We start from the raw sequence: 17,098 nt of genomic DNA, 5'->3' as shown, positions 1-17,098 counted from the left end.
TGAGGTATCTTAACGTCTATGATTTATAACTAGCTGTGAGACAGTTATATGCAAATATTTTTTACTGAATGTTAAATGAGCTTTCCATTGATTTAAACAAATAATGTCCCACTAATGCTATACTTTCTTCTCTCCTATCTCCCTGTCAGATTTTGCATAGATTTTAAGATGTGAACTCTGTAAAAGTACCTTGGTTGGGCCCTGAGCTGACTAATACAAATTTCAACAGTAAGCATTTCTAGGGAAAACCTCATTCAGATTAAAAACCTTCCTGGCCAAGATTTACCTCTTAATGTATAAAGTGAAGCTTATTACTGTTGTAAAGAGCAGCACAGAAAAACATCAACCCCCAACAATGGTGTGATATAAAATCTATAAATTGTATTAGAAGCAATAATAACAGATGCTATGAATAAAATTAACTTAAATGCAGCAAGCTAATTTTGCTCAGTTGCTGGCACAAAAAAAACAAACAAACACACGTTGGAGAAAAACTTCTCTATTTTATCCACTAGAGTTTTACTAGATTAAAAAAATTATGTGAAAAGTATGTTCAGTGAAGTAAATTGTGTAAATTATGGGATTCAGTGAAAAACTCTGGGACTTTATTCATCTTATCAATCTATGCTGATTTTTTTTGTTTACCTGTTTAGGAGGCGTGTCTGTGTGGTTGACTGAAGGAGAGCTGGTGTCAGAGGCGGGCTCAGACTCTGAGTGACGCAGACTTGCCCTCTTCTTCTTTATAAGGTCTGCATCCCTGTTATAGGAGAATCCCAGTTTCTGATGAGGTGGAGAAGAGGATGATGAAAAGGAAGAGGGGGGCCATCTCCTGGTGGGGGACCCTGGTTCTGTACTACCCTCCCTTCTTTCCCCTCCCATGTCTTTCTTCTGCTGTCTCTCCTTCTCCATTTCTCTCTCTACCCTCTGCGGTAACTCACTGAGGTCCAAAGTGTTGGCTTTGAGTAGACTCCCTCTGTCCTCAGAACTCGACTGTGTACCGCGTTCCGAGTCTGTCGCTGAGTCTGCTAATGCTGTGCATGGTGAAGGGATGGAAGGGGGGGACTGTAAAGGCCCTGCTGCTGGCAAGCTCACTGCTCCTTCTTCATCCTTCCAACCTGGTTCTATCGCCTCCTCCTCAGTGACTTTAGTGCCATTAGACTCAGTACCGGCGAAATTAGTCTTTCGATGTTGCACGTCGTTCAGTTCAGCGTAGAACTTGTCCTGGTCTATGGAGGCATTTGTATCCGTCTCAAAGTCGCCCACCTTGTAGGTGCTGCGACTGCTGTTGGCCTCTATCTGCACCACGTTGAGCTCCTCCCCAGAGAAGTGGGCCCGAATCTGGTAAAGGTAGGTCATCACTGTCAGCTTGTCAGGAATGGCCAGTAGCACCATGTCTGATGGTTCAAGGAGACGGGAGATACCAAGGCTTGCGAACCCATCGTATGCCTGCCAGAAAGAAAACACAGAATTATGAAAGCTTTCAGTTACTCATTCATACACCATGGAAACTATTTCATGCTGAATACAGATATCTGTAGGAAATAAAATAGTTTACAGATTCAAAAAGCTAGAATAAAACAAAGACAAGTGCTCCATACAATAAGGACTAAGAGGGATAAGGACTGGCATGGTGTATGAGGCAGGAGAAATCAGGTTTCTTTCCAGACATGGTTACTATTTAGTGTGACACATGCATGACCCACGCGTGTGTGCGCTCTTATATATATGTTTGTGCATTAGAGACATCTTTGGCATGGCTGCTGACAGGTCATGTCAGGGATGGTTGTCTCTGATAAGAGACGCAGATATCCCAAGACAGAGCGCTTAATCCCAAAGTGTGTGTTTATGTGTTTGTCCTCTTATCACTCCCCTGCATCAACCTGCCCACGCTCTCTGTCACGCGTGTAATTGGTCTGATTAGAGCCTGATGAGAAAATACAGGTTTGATTATCAAACGACACACGAAACCCAATCCCCCATCACCAGATAGACTGAGACAGAGAGAGAGAGAGAAGGAAGGGATGAAAACCATTATCGCAACCAATGACAGGTAAATAAATAGATTAACAGCACACTCACAGACACCACCTCTGTTCCTGCGCACACACATTACCTCCCCATCCATCTCTTGCAGGTATCAGAGCTTGTATCGGGCCTGCCTGATAGTGTTCATCTAATTCCAACCTGTTGCAGTGTTCATTTGTTTCACTGCCTTTATAGATCTCACCAGTCTATCAATCTCTCCTTTTTTCTGTCTCTTTCTCTGACTTTGACAACCCCTCCTCACATTTTTTTTAACTTTTATTAACCCCAGGGTAGGTTCATAAAGCATGTATTGGTTCAAGTCAATGAATCAAGGAGCTATCTTAAACAGTGTCTTTGTTCAAACTTGAATAATTTCCATTTCTGCATCAGAACATGAACAGCAATTTCCACAGGACGTCTACCAACTATCAATCACAATCCTGCACTAGAACGCTTTCTTAAATAACATAAGAATTTGAATTACACTAGATATAAAGGGCTAGAGCAGTTATAGTGATACCACGTGGGTAGCAAAAGAAATGTGATCACTCTTGTCTTGGTTTACACAAAACCCCTACTGCAGCAAAACAACAATTGCACAGCTCACAATCGCACATCAAAAATGTGTACTTTAATATTAAACATATCTGGATATTACTCAGAATACAGTAGCACAATCACTTAATGAGATGAGCTACAGGTCAGGTATGGGAGCAGACGCTGGTTAAGCACTTCGCTGCATCAGCCTTGGTCCTGTACTGGTCTGGCCTCCTGATGGCCATTTTCGAGGCCCATGCCTCATCTCTCAAAGTATCCTCCCAGCTGCCCCCTCCACGATGCTTAGGTCTCCACTGGAGTCTGGACCAGCCCACCGGGTCCTAAGCATCCAGAATGGTAAGCTAGGTATCAGGCAGCTGACCCTTCCCATGCCTACTGTCCTGACCACATCAGCATTAGACACATAGTCCTGCCAATGATACCAAAAAATGCGCAGAAGAGAAGCTGTCATAAAGAAGTCCAGCAAGTGCCTCTGGCCATTGGTCAACATCCAGGCCTCACAAGAGTAAGGTAAGACCTGAAAGACCAAGGACTGAAAGACTCTTACTTGAATGCTCAGATACCAGAAAAGCCGCCATCTAAGGTTGATCTCAGCCCCTCAGTCAGACTGAGTACGCTACTAAGGTAGGTTAACTGCTCAAAGTCTTCGTTTTACTCTCATCTTATTTGTTTAATGTAGGACTGTCAAATGATTCATATCTCCAGCAGCAATTAATAACTGTATTTCTGTAGTGAATCACTCTCCCTTTTGTCATAGTACCCTATTGTTTTGCATTTAAAGATGTTAGTGTTAAATCTTGGATTTTCATACTTAAACTAAGAGTTATGTACTTCCAGCTTGGATGCAGACCTGCTTTAATTAAAAAGAAAAAAAAAATATGACGTGAACTTTACCACAGAAGAAGTAAACTATTACATATCGAAAGGGATTCAAGAGAACAATAAAAGGTGACTGTTTGATATTACAAGGTGCAGATGACTTTTGACTGGTCCACTGAGCCATCTGTAAGGTTTGTTTAAGGAAAATGGGGCACTGAGAAGCAGTGATGTCCACATTTTTACACCACTGTGGATGAATGGAGACACTGCAGTGGCTTAACCTATGTGTGCTTAAAGGGAAAATAAAGCAAGTGAATCATTGTGATTAAAAAAATTGATACCCTTACTATGAACCATGAGTAATTGTAATTAATGCATTAATGCTGACAGTCCAATTTTAATGCTATTTGCACCCTTTCTTTATTGGATTAGTCTGAATCATGGCTTATATCATGGCAATATATTGGCATAAATTTATAAAAAGCCTTCAGTCCAGAAAAGTCCTCTCCTGTCTTGTATGCTCTATCTAAGCTCTAGGCCTCACTTAAACTAAGGGTGCAAGAATCTCCTGCTGACTGCTGAATGCTGAAAAGGTAATCCCTTGCCTTATTCTCCTGAAACTGTCTGGAATTCATCAGTGAAAACAATTGATGATGGCTAATCTCTTGCACAAGTGAACAAGAAAAAACAAAGTTATAAGCAAGATTGAAAGGTCAAATAAGTCGAAAAAGTGGAATTTCTTTGGGAACAAAGGGGGATGACTGGCTGCTCATATATGACTGAAGTCCAGGAATTGTAAAACAAAGTTGGGTGCTCTTGGAGAAAAGGGGAAAATAAAGTCCAATATAAAAAGAGTAAACCAGGCACTCCAAACACAAAAATGTACAAAAAAAATGAATACGGAAATATTTAAAAGGGCTTTTTTTATTATGGCCAAATCAATTGATAAGCGAATAGGATTCAACGAAGTAGGTCTTCTACAGACCTACTTCAGCACCAGTAGATTCCTGTTGGATTCTTGCTTACAATCAAGAATTTAGGGGTTTTGTTCATAATACAGTGCATAGAATTCATACTATGAGTGTTTGTTCCCCAAAAACCTAAAACTGGCAATTGCAAAAAATAATTTATATCCATGAAACTGTGCACATGCACATCAACAGGCAATGTTACCTTAAAAATCCCCTCCTAGAATAGTGCACAGCCTCTTATTCTGCCCTCTACATGCCACTTAACCTGTAACTAGTCAATGCCTAGCTCCTAATGATTAAATATCCATAAAAATTAGCTGGTAGATCAAAGTTTTTTCAATGCTCATTAGCAATCACAACCTGAAGGCAACTGAAGTCTAACTTTCTCACACTGAAATGAGGTGCTTCAGCTTGAGGTACACTGCTACAGCAGAATGGGTCAAAAACAAAAAAACCCCCCCACAAAAACAGATACCACGTTGCTGCTACATTCACACGCTCCCCTGCAGAGTCAAAACATCCACCATTCATCATTACATGTGAGTTTCATCGCAGCTTTGTTATGTTTAGTGATCTCATGCTGATTTCTTCATATACTGCAATCACATCCAACAAGGCACATGTAGTAACGGTCTGTTAATGATGACGTGAGTTATGGAATACAGTTCAACATTTGGTTGAATTAAATATTTCAGAGGCATTCATACGTAATCTGGCTTAAATTTGTGTGAGGTTTTTTGAAAGCTCAGAGTTCAGAAAGTTTTTTTTTTTGTTTAAGTAGTTAAGTTTTTCCTCAACTGTATTGTTTACATGATAGAAAGACAAATGGTGACACAAAATCAGACGGGAAAGACTTACAGAGTAAGACAGTGGTTTAACAGAAAGATGTTTCTCAATTTACAATCAATTACGATGTCTTTTGTTAGGAGGAGTCCCTTTCACTCTCGCCTCTTTTATGTGTTTCCATTATTGAAAAGTAGGTGTTTGTGCTTGCAGAGACGAGGCAGTAATAAAGACCTGACAGCGAGAAACAGAAAAGGGAGAACAGAGAAGAGTTTGCCTTAACAGCGAGCTGTGTTAAGTTTCCCCCTCCTTCCCCTGGCAGAAAGGGAGTGTACAAGAAAAGAGAAAGTGAGTAAAGAAAGACTATGGGGAATAAGAGGGCCTGATTGGGTTTCTAACAAGTATTCAGGGGAGCAAAGTGTGCTTGCATTGTTCCCCTCTCGCCCAGGGTAGGCTGTGAAAGAGAGCGACAACTTTGTGTTCAATAGGGACAGAATGAAAGAATGAAAGAGAAAAGAGTGAGAGTGGAAGAATGTGAGAGCTGGGGGGGGGCTCTCAAGCTGGGTTTTGTTTCAGGGTCGATGTAAGTCTTGACATGTGCTGCAGTCTTTTTGACCTCAGCGCCATGATTTATTCTTCCTATATGATCTCTCAGCTTGTTGAGCGCTGGTCATGTCATAGTGAGACACTGATGACTTCTGAGGGAGGACCTGTTGTTTGAAGGTAAATGAGCATGCAGCATGTGCAACTGCAGATAAAAGACAAAGCCATTTTGTTATCTCACATTTTTTGAGTGTTAATAAATCAAGAGGAAAATGTGTATCTCACATACAAATTCAAAAATAATACAAATGGAGCTATATGGCACAGAAAGAGAAGAAATATCACTCATTGGCAACACAGATTAAACCTGCTATTAGCAAGGTCATGTTTGATTGTTTTCCTTGATGTGGGATCCATCAACAACCATAAAAATATGTATTATCACTGTGTTTTTCCTCCAGGATGATGTCACAAAATGTTATATTATTTAAAAACCTTGAAGATAATAAGTCAAATCTCTCAGAGTAGGGAAGACGACATAAAGTTCATCTCTGAAATCCATTCCAGTCTATGTCTCTGTTATGGTGAAAGCTTGACATTTTTTCTTTAAACATCCCAACACAATAGGTCCACACATACTTGTTCTTATTATCAGACCCACTTCTAAACCCTTCATTAGGAGGTTTTATCCTGATTTAAGGTATGTACAAATGTAAATTTGACAACCTAAGAGCAGACAGAACCTTTGGCAATCCCCATGATAGTGGGAACAGAGGTGCATGAAGGCAGGTGGGCTTTAATTTGGAGCAACCTCTGAGCAAGCTTTCATGTGTTTCATGTGCACTGAACCACTCTGCCATAAGCCCATCAGTGGAGGGCCTCAGTGATGGTTGTCCTTCTGGGACTTTGTCCAATCTCCACACAGCATCGCTAGAGCATCAGGGACTTTGTCACCTCTCTAACCAAGGCCCTTCATCCCCAGTTTGGCTGGAGACCCAGCTCTGTGCCAGACTTCTTCCATTAATGAATTATGGAGGCCACTGTGCTCTTGGGAGCCTCAGTCAGCAAAACTTTTTTCTGTAGCCTTACCCAGATCTTTGCCCTGCAACAATCTTGTCTCTGAGCCCCACGGGTAGTTCCTTTGACTTCATGACTTTGTTTTTGCTCTGATATGTACTGTCACCTGTGAGGACTCCTACAGAGAGAAATGTGCCTTTCAAAATCAGGTCTAGTCAATTTAGATTACCACCGCTTGACTTCAATCAAGATGTAGAAACATCTCAACAAAGACCAAAGAAATGGGAGCAACCTGAGCTACGATTCAAGTGTTTTTGCAAAAGGTCTGAAAATGTATGCACTGCAGTTAGTTATGTTCCATTCCTGGTTGGGAAGCACTTAATAAATACATTATCAACATAGCAAGGGACAACTGAAAGTTTCATCTAATTGAATAGCTGTTTAGACATTTAGTAACTAACCCCAATACTTTTATGAAACCTTATAAAACAACCATTCTAAACACAAATAGTAATATTTTTATGCTCTGTTGGTAACAATTGAAACAGCCCTCACAATATAATTGATCTTCTACATTTCTTGATACCCACTGGTTAGCGGAACCCATTTGTCCAGCACGAATATAATGTTTCCAGTTTTCTCATCTCATCTGAGTGACAAAGCTTTTGGTCTGGACTAAATGTCAGCATGGCCTGCCCCAGGCCTCTGCAACCCCCCATAAACCCCTTCCCTCCTGCCTAGTGACTGACAGCTATCTATCGTCGTCAATCACCAACACCCCCTTCCCTCTGCCCCACCCCTCACAGCTGAGCTTGGGGAGCTTTGGCCTGGAGCTTGGTGCTTCACTATCAGATGGCATGGCAAATGACTTCTCCTTGGCCTCATTACACACACACGCACACAGAATACAGCACACTGGCTAGAGAGACAGGAGAGACAGGAGAGAGGAGCGAGCACTCCAAACACTCAGTATCAGTAAATAAACATGTGGACACACATGATCCACAGTCTTTATAGAAATCCCTCCATTAATAATGAATCATTTCAAAGGTTGTTAATGTTCTAAATATTCACTTCTCACCTTTTTTCTCACCATTGCCTCAGTATTGATTGTCCTTATCTGTCATAATTCAGCTCAGTCTGAGCTCATTGCAATCACTCTTCACAGATAGACTGTGAAAGGAGGCGGGGGCATGTCTATCAACTAGCCTTGAAAAGCAGAGATAGTTGTCGTTTCTACACATTTCCATTTCTGCTGTCCATTCAATAAATTCTATACATTCTAATAACTCCCTTTGAAGCAGCTCTCTACAGCATTGTGGACTGAAAGAAAGTCTCTTTTCATCACCTTCTTCTGTTCTGCTCTTCACACATTTTGATTTTCCTATTAAAATGTTCTGTCTTTCTTTCCTGTTCTTTCTAGCATGTTTCTTTTCTCAATCTTTTGTTTGCTCTTTGGGGTCTTTTGACCTGCTGAACTATGCTGCTTGAGCCAGTGCTTGGTGTTAGTGATTTCTGTTTTCTTACATGTAACACTGTGAGCTCGTTCTTCTCTTGTTCAACACCTTCAGGGTGTAACATGAAACTAGACACTGAATTACTTCTCTTTCCTTTCACCTGAACCCGCTGGCTTTAACAATCATAGTCACTATCAACACCACATATGATTTATGTATAACCACTGAACTGCTCCTGCTGCCATAACATCACTATAATATATAAACATTAGTTTATACATGCATTTTGCTATGCTATACATGGAAGTTAATTTAGGAACTAATATAGGGAAAAACACAATTTCAGACTTATTAGAACCTTGAAATACATATCTGCTGTCGACTACATAGTGCTGGCTTGCTCTTGTTTGGTATGGTAGGTAAATTATAATCATTAGTCACTTTCATGGGTTATCTTTACAAAGTGAGAATCTTGAAATAATACGATTATCTCTGCTGGTGCATGTCGTATGAGCCATTTTTGTATGTTCTTATCTGTAGTGAATTTCTGTTTTAGTAAAGGCTGTACATTTCAGTTATTTTGTCCATGTTACCACACCATGGGCAAATATAAAGTGCTTAACAAATTTATCAGACCACCACCCAAAGTAAGGTTCATGCCACAGCTGCCCTATTAACAGCACTGATAATTACCAAAATCATTTTCTCTGTTTCTGCTATGGTTAATACACCAATATGTAGAAGCTCTTTAACCCTAATGATATTTTAATGCTAAAATATAATTATTATTGTTATCCATGAATTTTCATCTTTACTGATTTACAAAAAACTGCAAAAATAGTAAAGCACATTATTATTTCTTGATTAAAATATCAAATTATAGTTATTTACTTGCATTCCTGAACAGAAAAATGAGTTTTAGTGGTTGAATGTTATGCTTGATTAATTTCTGACTTCTCAGAGAAGCACAGTGAGCCCGCTCAAATTTGTGTATAAAAAGGTGAGTTTGAAATTCCTCATTCCTGTTCAAAATGGTAAAACGTGGAGAGCTCACTGAAAATGAAAGAGTCCGCATAAAAGCACTTCATGATGCTGGATGGTCTCTGAGACAAATATGACAGGTGGTCTAATAAATTTGTTAAGCACTGTAGAAGCAAACGGTCTCTGCATTACACCTGATTACTGGTCAGTATATTATCAAAGACAATGTCTTAACCCTAATTTTAACCATAAAACAGCATTAAATCACACTAATGCTAACAGTCATAGTTTGTAGATATGTTGCTCAGTTAGATAGCCTTATCTGAATCAAGTTAAGCAGTGCTCACTGTGAGCCAACATACTTTGCATGAAATGGAAGTGACAACAGCTTGGATTGTTCTGTCCACAAAGTATGATCACAAGTTTGTATAAAAACCATAAATGATTTTTTTTTTTTATATGAAAGCTTTTAGTTTTTTTTCACCAGTTGTATTTTGCAGTTGGAAGCTTTAAAAAATCAGTCTCTACATTTCAACTTCAAATGTATTTACAAGCATATAACTGGTCATAACTACTTTATTTCACACAAACATATAGATTGTCAAAGGCCACACGAGGACTGCAGCAGTTAGATGATATCCATTTGTGTCTCCTCTATACTTTACTAAGGCCCAGCTTGCCTGCCCATAAGTACATCAGGAGCTGCTGTAGATCTTAACAGAGAGGCTGGTCTCAGCACGCTGGATACAGTGCTGCAGCTATTCACCAAGTATCACCTTCTATGGCATATTCCCATATTTCTTATATCTAACCAATTTCTTCAGGGCTACTTGAGCACCTGGAGGGGGGTGAGGGGCAGTTAGCAGATATGGGATTGGGTCTCTTCTTCTCCCTCCACTGTGGTTATTGTCAACAGGGTAGCATTCATGCCTAACAGGGCCACCAGAGGTTATCGCTGAGCCAGAGTGTGTATGAGAAGAGGAAATCAAGCTGCAGGAACCCAACACATATCGTTCTGTGTAGCCCTTAGGGCCAAAAAGGGACAGACGACAGTGTGTGTATATATATGTGAGAGAGTGTGTAGTGTGTAGTGACAGAGTGAAAAGGAAACAGCAGTGTGCATTTTGTGTACAGAAAAGGTAAATGTGCACGCCAAGAGCAAGAGGGAAAATGGTAATGTGTGCGGGTGTGCACCTCCGACAGAGATTGTGCAGATATGACGACACAGGGCAAAGAGGAAATAAGGTGTGAATAGTAATTCTGTTTAGCTCTAGGACTGGATGCACACTGTATATGTAATTTGGTAAGATTGGACACACATAAAACCAGTACGTCTGTTATACTTTACCAACACTGACCACAGTTAGTTTGGAAGAACAGTGCTATAGCTATAAGTTGCTAGGTTTTTAAAGAAGTGAGTCCCTGGGACCCACAGGTGGTGAGTAGGTGGGTCATCTCCCACCTCTGGAAGAACTTCTTGTACATCCTGTTTGAGGCTGAGACATGGAGTCTGAGTTGTCCATGTTCAAAGCCTCCATTGTGGAAGCAGCTGCTAGGAGCTGTGGCCAGAAGACCACCGATACCTGTCGTGGTGGCAGCCTTAGAACCCACTGGTGGACACCAGTGGTAAGGGAAGCTCTTAGGCTGAAGAAGGAGGCCTTTCTGGCTTGGTTAGCTAAGAGGTCTTTGGAAACAGCAGACAGGTACCAGGTGGCTTAGAGGGCTTCAGCTTCAGAGTGTGGGAGGAGTTTAGGGAGGCTATGGAGAGGAATTTCCGATCTCCCTTTCACAAATTTTAAAATGTACAACCCTCCTCCCGCATTATCTTTAAACCACAAATTTAGATACAAACAAAACAAATCAACACAAAGCAAATATTCTCTAATTATATACAGACCAACCCAAAATTCCCAGCAGGCATCTGGGTTATGATTTCATCTCTCCTCAGCCAGGTGACTTAAGTTATGTCCCACATGTCACAGCAGGGGAAGCATCTTACAAAAACTCTAATTACAAAATCCTGGCTGAAGTGCGTGTGTTTTAATGTGAGTACATGTATTTAGCTGCCTTCATGTGCGTTTCCAGCTTCTCCCCCTCAAACACACACACTGTGTGTGAGGATTAATGGCAGATCTCTAAATAAGGCCAAATGGAGAGCTGGATGGGTGGGAGCTAAGTGGTGTGAAGGGCCCAGCGGTGGCTGCCTCTTACCTTTTTGTTGTTTTCTTTAATATCCTGAGGATTGAGCGACTTGTAGTCTCTGGAAGAACAGTGGGGAGGGTCGGAGGGGAGGAAAGAAGAGGAAAATAAAGAGAGAGAGGGAGAAAGAGAGAGCGATAGCAGAGAAAGAGTAGTGTTTAAATATGCATCGCATGTAATGGCATTAGAACTGTAACATGCAATTTCATAGCAGTGCAATCAACAGAACTAATAGAGTGGAAAATATGTAAAAATAATACACCGGAGTGCAGAATAAACACACACAAACACACACATATACAGATGTGTACACACACAGCAGAGTACCGGTCTGATAAATTATCTTCATGGGTGCTCTCTTGATTGGGTGGCAGGTTTTTCATATGTTGAGGGTTAAGGACAAAAATGACATACTAAACATTGAAGGAAGCTCACAAAGACTGAATACCTAAAACGTTTGAAAGCTTAACTTCATAAACACAAGGATGACTACATAATAAATGGTGAACACCATGAAACTCTGTAATCAAATATTAAAACATTCAAATTTAGTCAATATGAAAAGGTATGGACACCCGTCACCTTCACCAAACACATTGAAAGGAACGATGGATACAAGAACAGCATGTTGACAGGTTAGCTGTGTAAATACGATACAACGTTGTGTGAACACGACACAGACTTTAACTTGATCTGGCCGTTTCAAAGCCTTGAATGTCTGTCTGTCTTAGCCAACATATCATTAAAGAAGCCAAAAAGTGTGTGAGAGTGTTTCGTACATTATGTCGGGTCTGAAGTGGTGCAGCAGGGCACAGAAGGCCAGCCCATTTCTCCAGGAGGTGGTGAAGTTGGTGATTTTCACTCCACGGTAGTTCTTGGTGACCTCACGGCACCATGCCAGCAGAGACTGGCTGGCATTGGGCTTCCCACCCAGAATTGGGCTCGGGACAGGGCTGGGCTACAGATGGAGAGGAAGAAGGGGAAAAGGAGGGGTAGCAGAGGATGGAAATGGACAGAAAATGTTTTGAGTTTAAAGAATTATCAATAACACTATGAAGTAAAGCATACTGAAAAGTCCCTTTATTTCAGGAATAAAAACATGAACATTTAATGGCTTTAAAATGCTTGCAACTGGTAATAAAGAATATTACCTCTGTTTTCCAAACTGTAGGTTTTGGTAGAGTAAAGCTAACTTTAGTTGCATATGAGATTATATATACTGTCTTAGCTCCAACTTACTTTTATTATTCATTTCTTAATAAAATGATTTACCTATACGTCACCTCCCATCCAATTAGCTTGCTTTCCTCACATACAATGAGCCCACACATGCATGTACCCACACATATCCAGACACAGCATAATGACGGGTCATGTACAAAGCAGTGTATGACCATGGATAATGTAAACATCTTATTAATTAGCTCTGCCTTTGAAGTCTTATCTGGGTTGAAAGCTTTCACCATTAGGAGCCTTCCCTCTCACAGACTCAAAATCCCACAAATCCTTGGTGGCTCAGAGACACTGGTCCTCCTCTTGACGGCCAGCAGAACCAATGCAATTCTTATTATTCAGCTGGCTATTCACTAATCTGGTTATGGAGAGACAGATATGGGCTAATTCTCTCAGATCATTTTGGAGAGAAATGGCAAAAAATGTCATTGAGATTTGATTAAATTCATTAGAGGCCAGTGATCAAAAAGACTGTGAAATGTGTTTAAAATCCAAGAGCACATAACAATAAAATACCATAAAATGGCATTTACATATACCTAATCAGAAAGAATTTCTTAATCACATGACTCAGTATGTTTAAAAACAGTTTCACCACACTCAATATGAAATCTAAAATTATAGTAAATTTGCACAAAGGAAAATAAAGACTGAATTTTTTTCCACTGCATGTACAACAAATTCTGCTTCAGAGAACCATATCAAGACATTCTGACCAGCTTAAATGAATGAGTACCACCAAACTCATGTTTTTTTTTTTATTTGAGCTGCTACATCGTCACTCTGATTATTTACCTTCTTTAACAAAATAAGCACAGTGTGCAGCCACAGTGTGCAAATTTCAGCATGACACTCTTCTCACAGCCAGGAGATGTCTAATCTCAATGCATGTGATGTCTCTACTAGTCAAACCTTTGCTTAACCTTTACTGGTGAAAACTGAACAAGGAAATTACACAACCTTATAATGACCACAAAAACAAGTTAACCCAGTTTTTAAGTTGCACAGTGAAAGCCTGGAGGAAACACAGCTCACTACAATTTAAGTAGGAGGCTTTGTAGCATGACTTGTGGTGGCCGACCGACCCCCTCTGTTGTTGGCTTAGTGCTACTGCAAGATCATGAAACTAACGGCTGACTAACAGATTGGTCTCTGCAGATCCAGGGGAAGCAGCATTTCTAGGTGATGGTGTGCTTGCTTAAGCCATTTCAAAAACCATAACAGGAAGTAATCCAGGGGCAAAGTCAAGAATATAAAGGTAGAGTAAAATAGAAGTTTAAGAAAACAGTAATACTACAAAAGAGACATGCACTGCTAAGACAAAGTTTTTCTATTATAAAAAAGCCTAATTTCAGGTTAATATCAAACAAACTTGTATATTTTTAGTCCTTTAGAGCCTGTAATTTCATTATTTTTTTTTTCTATTTTCTGTTAGCCAATACGATGGTACTCTAAAATAAGTTTTTAATGTTAGCACGCCAAAATGAAAGAAAGAAAATACAGCCAATAATGAACTGTGGTCTATAACCACCTGGATGTTTCTGGCTCTTTTATATTTGTGGTTTAACCTGTGACCATAAAGCCTGAAGCCTGCTGCGATGCCACAAGGGCCAAATCAGATGAAAGAGACTGGAGGCCATTTCTAAAAGCAACTTCTAACCTTTGTACCAGTGTGTGTGTGTGTGTGTGTCTGTGTGTAATGCAGGCCCCTAAAGCAGTCTTAGTACAGGGAGACGGTAGAGGGAGCCTGAGGGGCGGACACTTGACATTTCCGGCTTTAAAAGAGGGCCTTAACCTTTCCCTGCAGCTTCTCCAGACACGTTTTAGGTGGCCTCGACAATGCCTGCGTGCCACTCAAACAAATGGAAGGAAAACAAAGAAGGAGAGAAAGAAATAGAGATAAGGAGTCAGGAAGTCAATAACGATTAGAAACCATTTCTGCAGGAGAGACGTCTGTATGAACAAGGATAAGTAATTCAAGAAGATTTAAACTAACAGGCAAATCTTGAGAAATATAAAATCAGACGTTTAAACTGCCAAAGGAGATCCAAATCCTCAATTTCAGCACTGAAGTATGCATTCCTCTTAGCTAACAGCACTAAATATGTTTCTCTACTCGTCTGCATTAGTCACCTTGTTAGTGTGTGTCTGTAAAAGGGCATTTTAATATGTGTTTGTGTTTGTAGAGTTTCAGTGTGGAGTGGTCTTCCTCCAGGCCTTCCCTTTCTGCTTTTTCAAGTGAGGGTTGAAAGTAGCTGTCTAATTTGAGCGCCCTAATTACCTTGGATTAGAGACCAGGTGCTATTAAAGCAATTAGACACACAGCACACTCCAGTGCCGCAGACCCTGCACCCTCGCCGGCAGAGAACACACACTCACACAAATATACACACCTGTGTGACATGTCAAGCAGAAGGGAAAACATACAGTAGCCAGTGGGATATACAGACTTCTTAATGTTCATTTTTATACATTTCCATTCAAATAATGGTAAACATGTATCTAACACGTCAAGAGTCAATCTACTCAATTTCAGCAGATCAAAATACATCATTTAAAGTAGGAAACTGTGAAAAATACATGTGTTAATTTTTCTATCAATAGTCCTGTCAAACCATTTTTAAGCAACATGGGCTTCAGCCAACAACAGCAGCTCATGACAAGCCATGACCCCCCGCTTCGCACAACCACAACTGATGTAATTTTCTCAATCGGCGTTCCAGATGGTTCCATTACCAGATAAAGGTTTACAAATGCATCTACACTCTCCAGCTTCCACATCCATCACATACTGAACAAATAGCATATCTGCTTTTACAGAAACTGGCTGCATTTCCTTAAGACACAAACACTGGGGGAGTGAAATTTTCATGAGGAGCAGAAATGCACCCTGACTTATCAAACAGTCGGCTGTCTTGCCTAAAGGAAGGTGTGCACATGTATGTGTAGTGTGTTTTGTCTTTTATCTGTCTGTGTGAATGTCACAGGATGTGTGTGTGTTACACTGACACAGCCATGTAGCTAGCTGGGCTCGAGGGTAGGATTAGCAGGGAGCATTGCCTCGGACCACAGGCATTCCATATTAAAAAAATGAAAAGGCAACCTTCATTACTATCAGTGGCACATAACCTCCCCTCTTCCTCCTCCTCTGCTACTATTATACACAGGCCTAACAGCCTGGGCTAAAAATACAAGCCACTGACAAGAGATTCCATTATTCCTGATGCCTCAGTGTCAACAACATACATCCGACGGGGCAAAGAAAGGGGAAAAAAATGGAAGAAGGGAAAACGATGTGAGAGAAAGAAGGGGGGTTAAGCTCACAACAATGCCTGAATGACAAGATAGGAAAAACCTGGGAATGGAAGTATCCAGGCTCCTGTTAGTGTCGGGAGGATATTTTTGTGTGTCAGAAATGTTATTTTGGGAGGGTGGGATGCGGTTCAAGATGAGGGTAAAGCAGATGAACCATGATATGGGAAATTACTAAACTGTTACAGGTTGATAGTGAGTTAAGTAATGAAACCTCTGTAGAGATGCTTTAAACGGCTGTTTTGAGATTTAAACATTTTGTCACATTTGAAGTTTTTTAGGCCAAAACAACTTGCAAAACTTTTTAGAGTATCTTGGCAATAATTCACTTTAAGTATGAGCTGAGGAGTACTAAAAAAAAAAAATCACTTCAAAGATATTGCAAAGGGTGAGGACGAGGTTGAGGAAATATGTGCAAAAAACTAAGATGGTTTCACATTCTTGTTGACACATAGATTACAATTTTCCATGAGTTCTTGGAAGGCATTGCTGATCTCTCTTGTGTCACAAAAAAAATTCAGATTACTTTTATCCTGAGAAGTTGATGAAAAGAAGTAAACTATTCTTGTACTTTTGCAGGATGGATGTCATTAGCACTGTAGGAATGCCAACGCTAATCTTAAGAGTTGCTTGACCCTAACTACTATCACTAATATTAGAAGTCCTGCCTATATTTTCTTTATTTCAAACTTATTTATCCTCTATATCAGCAGGGAGAACTCACTGGGACCGAGGTCTCTTTTCCAGGGATCCCCTGCAGCGATATAATAAAAGATAGAACAGAAACATACAGATAAAATGATTGTAAATACATTAATACAGGCACTCATACTTGCAAACCTATGTCCTGGTAAATAAGTCGCATGTAAAAGTGATCACTTTCCTGAAGTAGCTCAGATGCTAGTTCTCCAAAATATGTTTTCTGATACTAGAGAAATGACCAGTTGAAATGACCATGTTTAGTGGTGCTGCATTAGTGCAGCAACCTTGGCCTTTCTGAATTTATCTTGTTTAAAAATGTTAATCATGATACCCAGCCTGCTGACTTCAACTGTTACATGATAATCTTTGTTTTATTACTTTGCTGTTCCTGCTAAAAGTACAAATACTTAGCCATAAATCTGTAGTAGTTGTTGTTGCTCTGTTTAACTTATTTAGATTTTTGCTCATAATGTTTGGTCTCTACAAATTTAACTTTTT

At 40.2% G+C, this 17,098-nt stretch overlaps 1 protein-coding gene across 5 annotated transcripts in view; it reads right to left on the bottom strand.

The window, feature by feature from the left end:
• Positions 1-17,098, bottom strand: part of ehbp1 (EH domain binding protein 1) — a 208,616-nt gene that overhangs the window by 89,357 nt on the left and 102,161 nt on the right. For all 5 annotated transcript variants that reach the window (XM_041789429.1, XM_041789430.1, XM_041789431.1 and 2 more), the window contains exons 11-13: positions 12,133-12,311; positions 11,366-11,414; positions 646-1,446 (exon numbers count right to left, since the gene is read on the bottom strand). In XM_041789429.1, coding sequence (XP_041645363.1) covers positions 646-1,446; positions 11,366-11,414; positions 12,133-12,311 — 1,029 coding nt within the window. The remainder of the gene's footprint in view (positions 1-645; positions 1,447-11,365; positions 11,415-12,132; positions 12,312-17,098) is intronic.

The sequence above is a fragment of the Cheilinus undulatus genome, linkage group 6, assembly GCF_018320785.1.
Source record: "Cheilinus undulatus linkage group 6, ASM1832078v1, whole genome shotgun sequence".
In the NCBI taxonomy this organism is placed as follows: domain Eukaryota; kingdom Metazoa; phylum Chordata; class Actinopteri; order Labriformes; family Labridae; genus Cheilinus; species Cheilinus undulatus.
The sequence above is the reverse complement of the archived record's forward strand: the minus strand, read 5'-3'. Positions and strand labels throughout refer to the sequence as shown.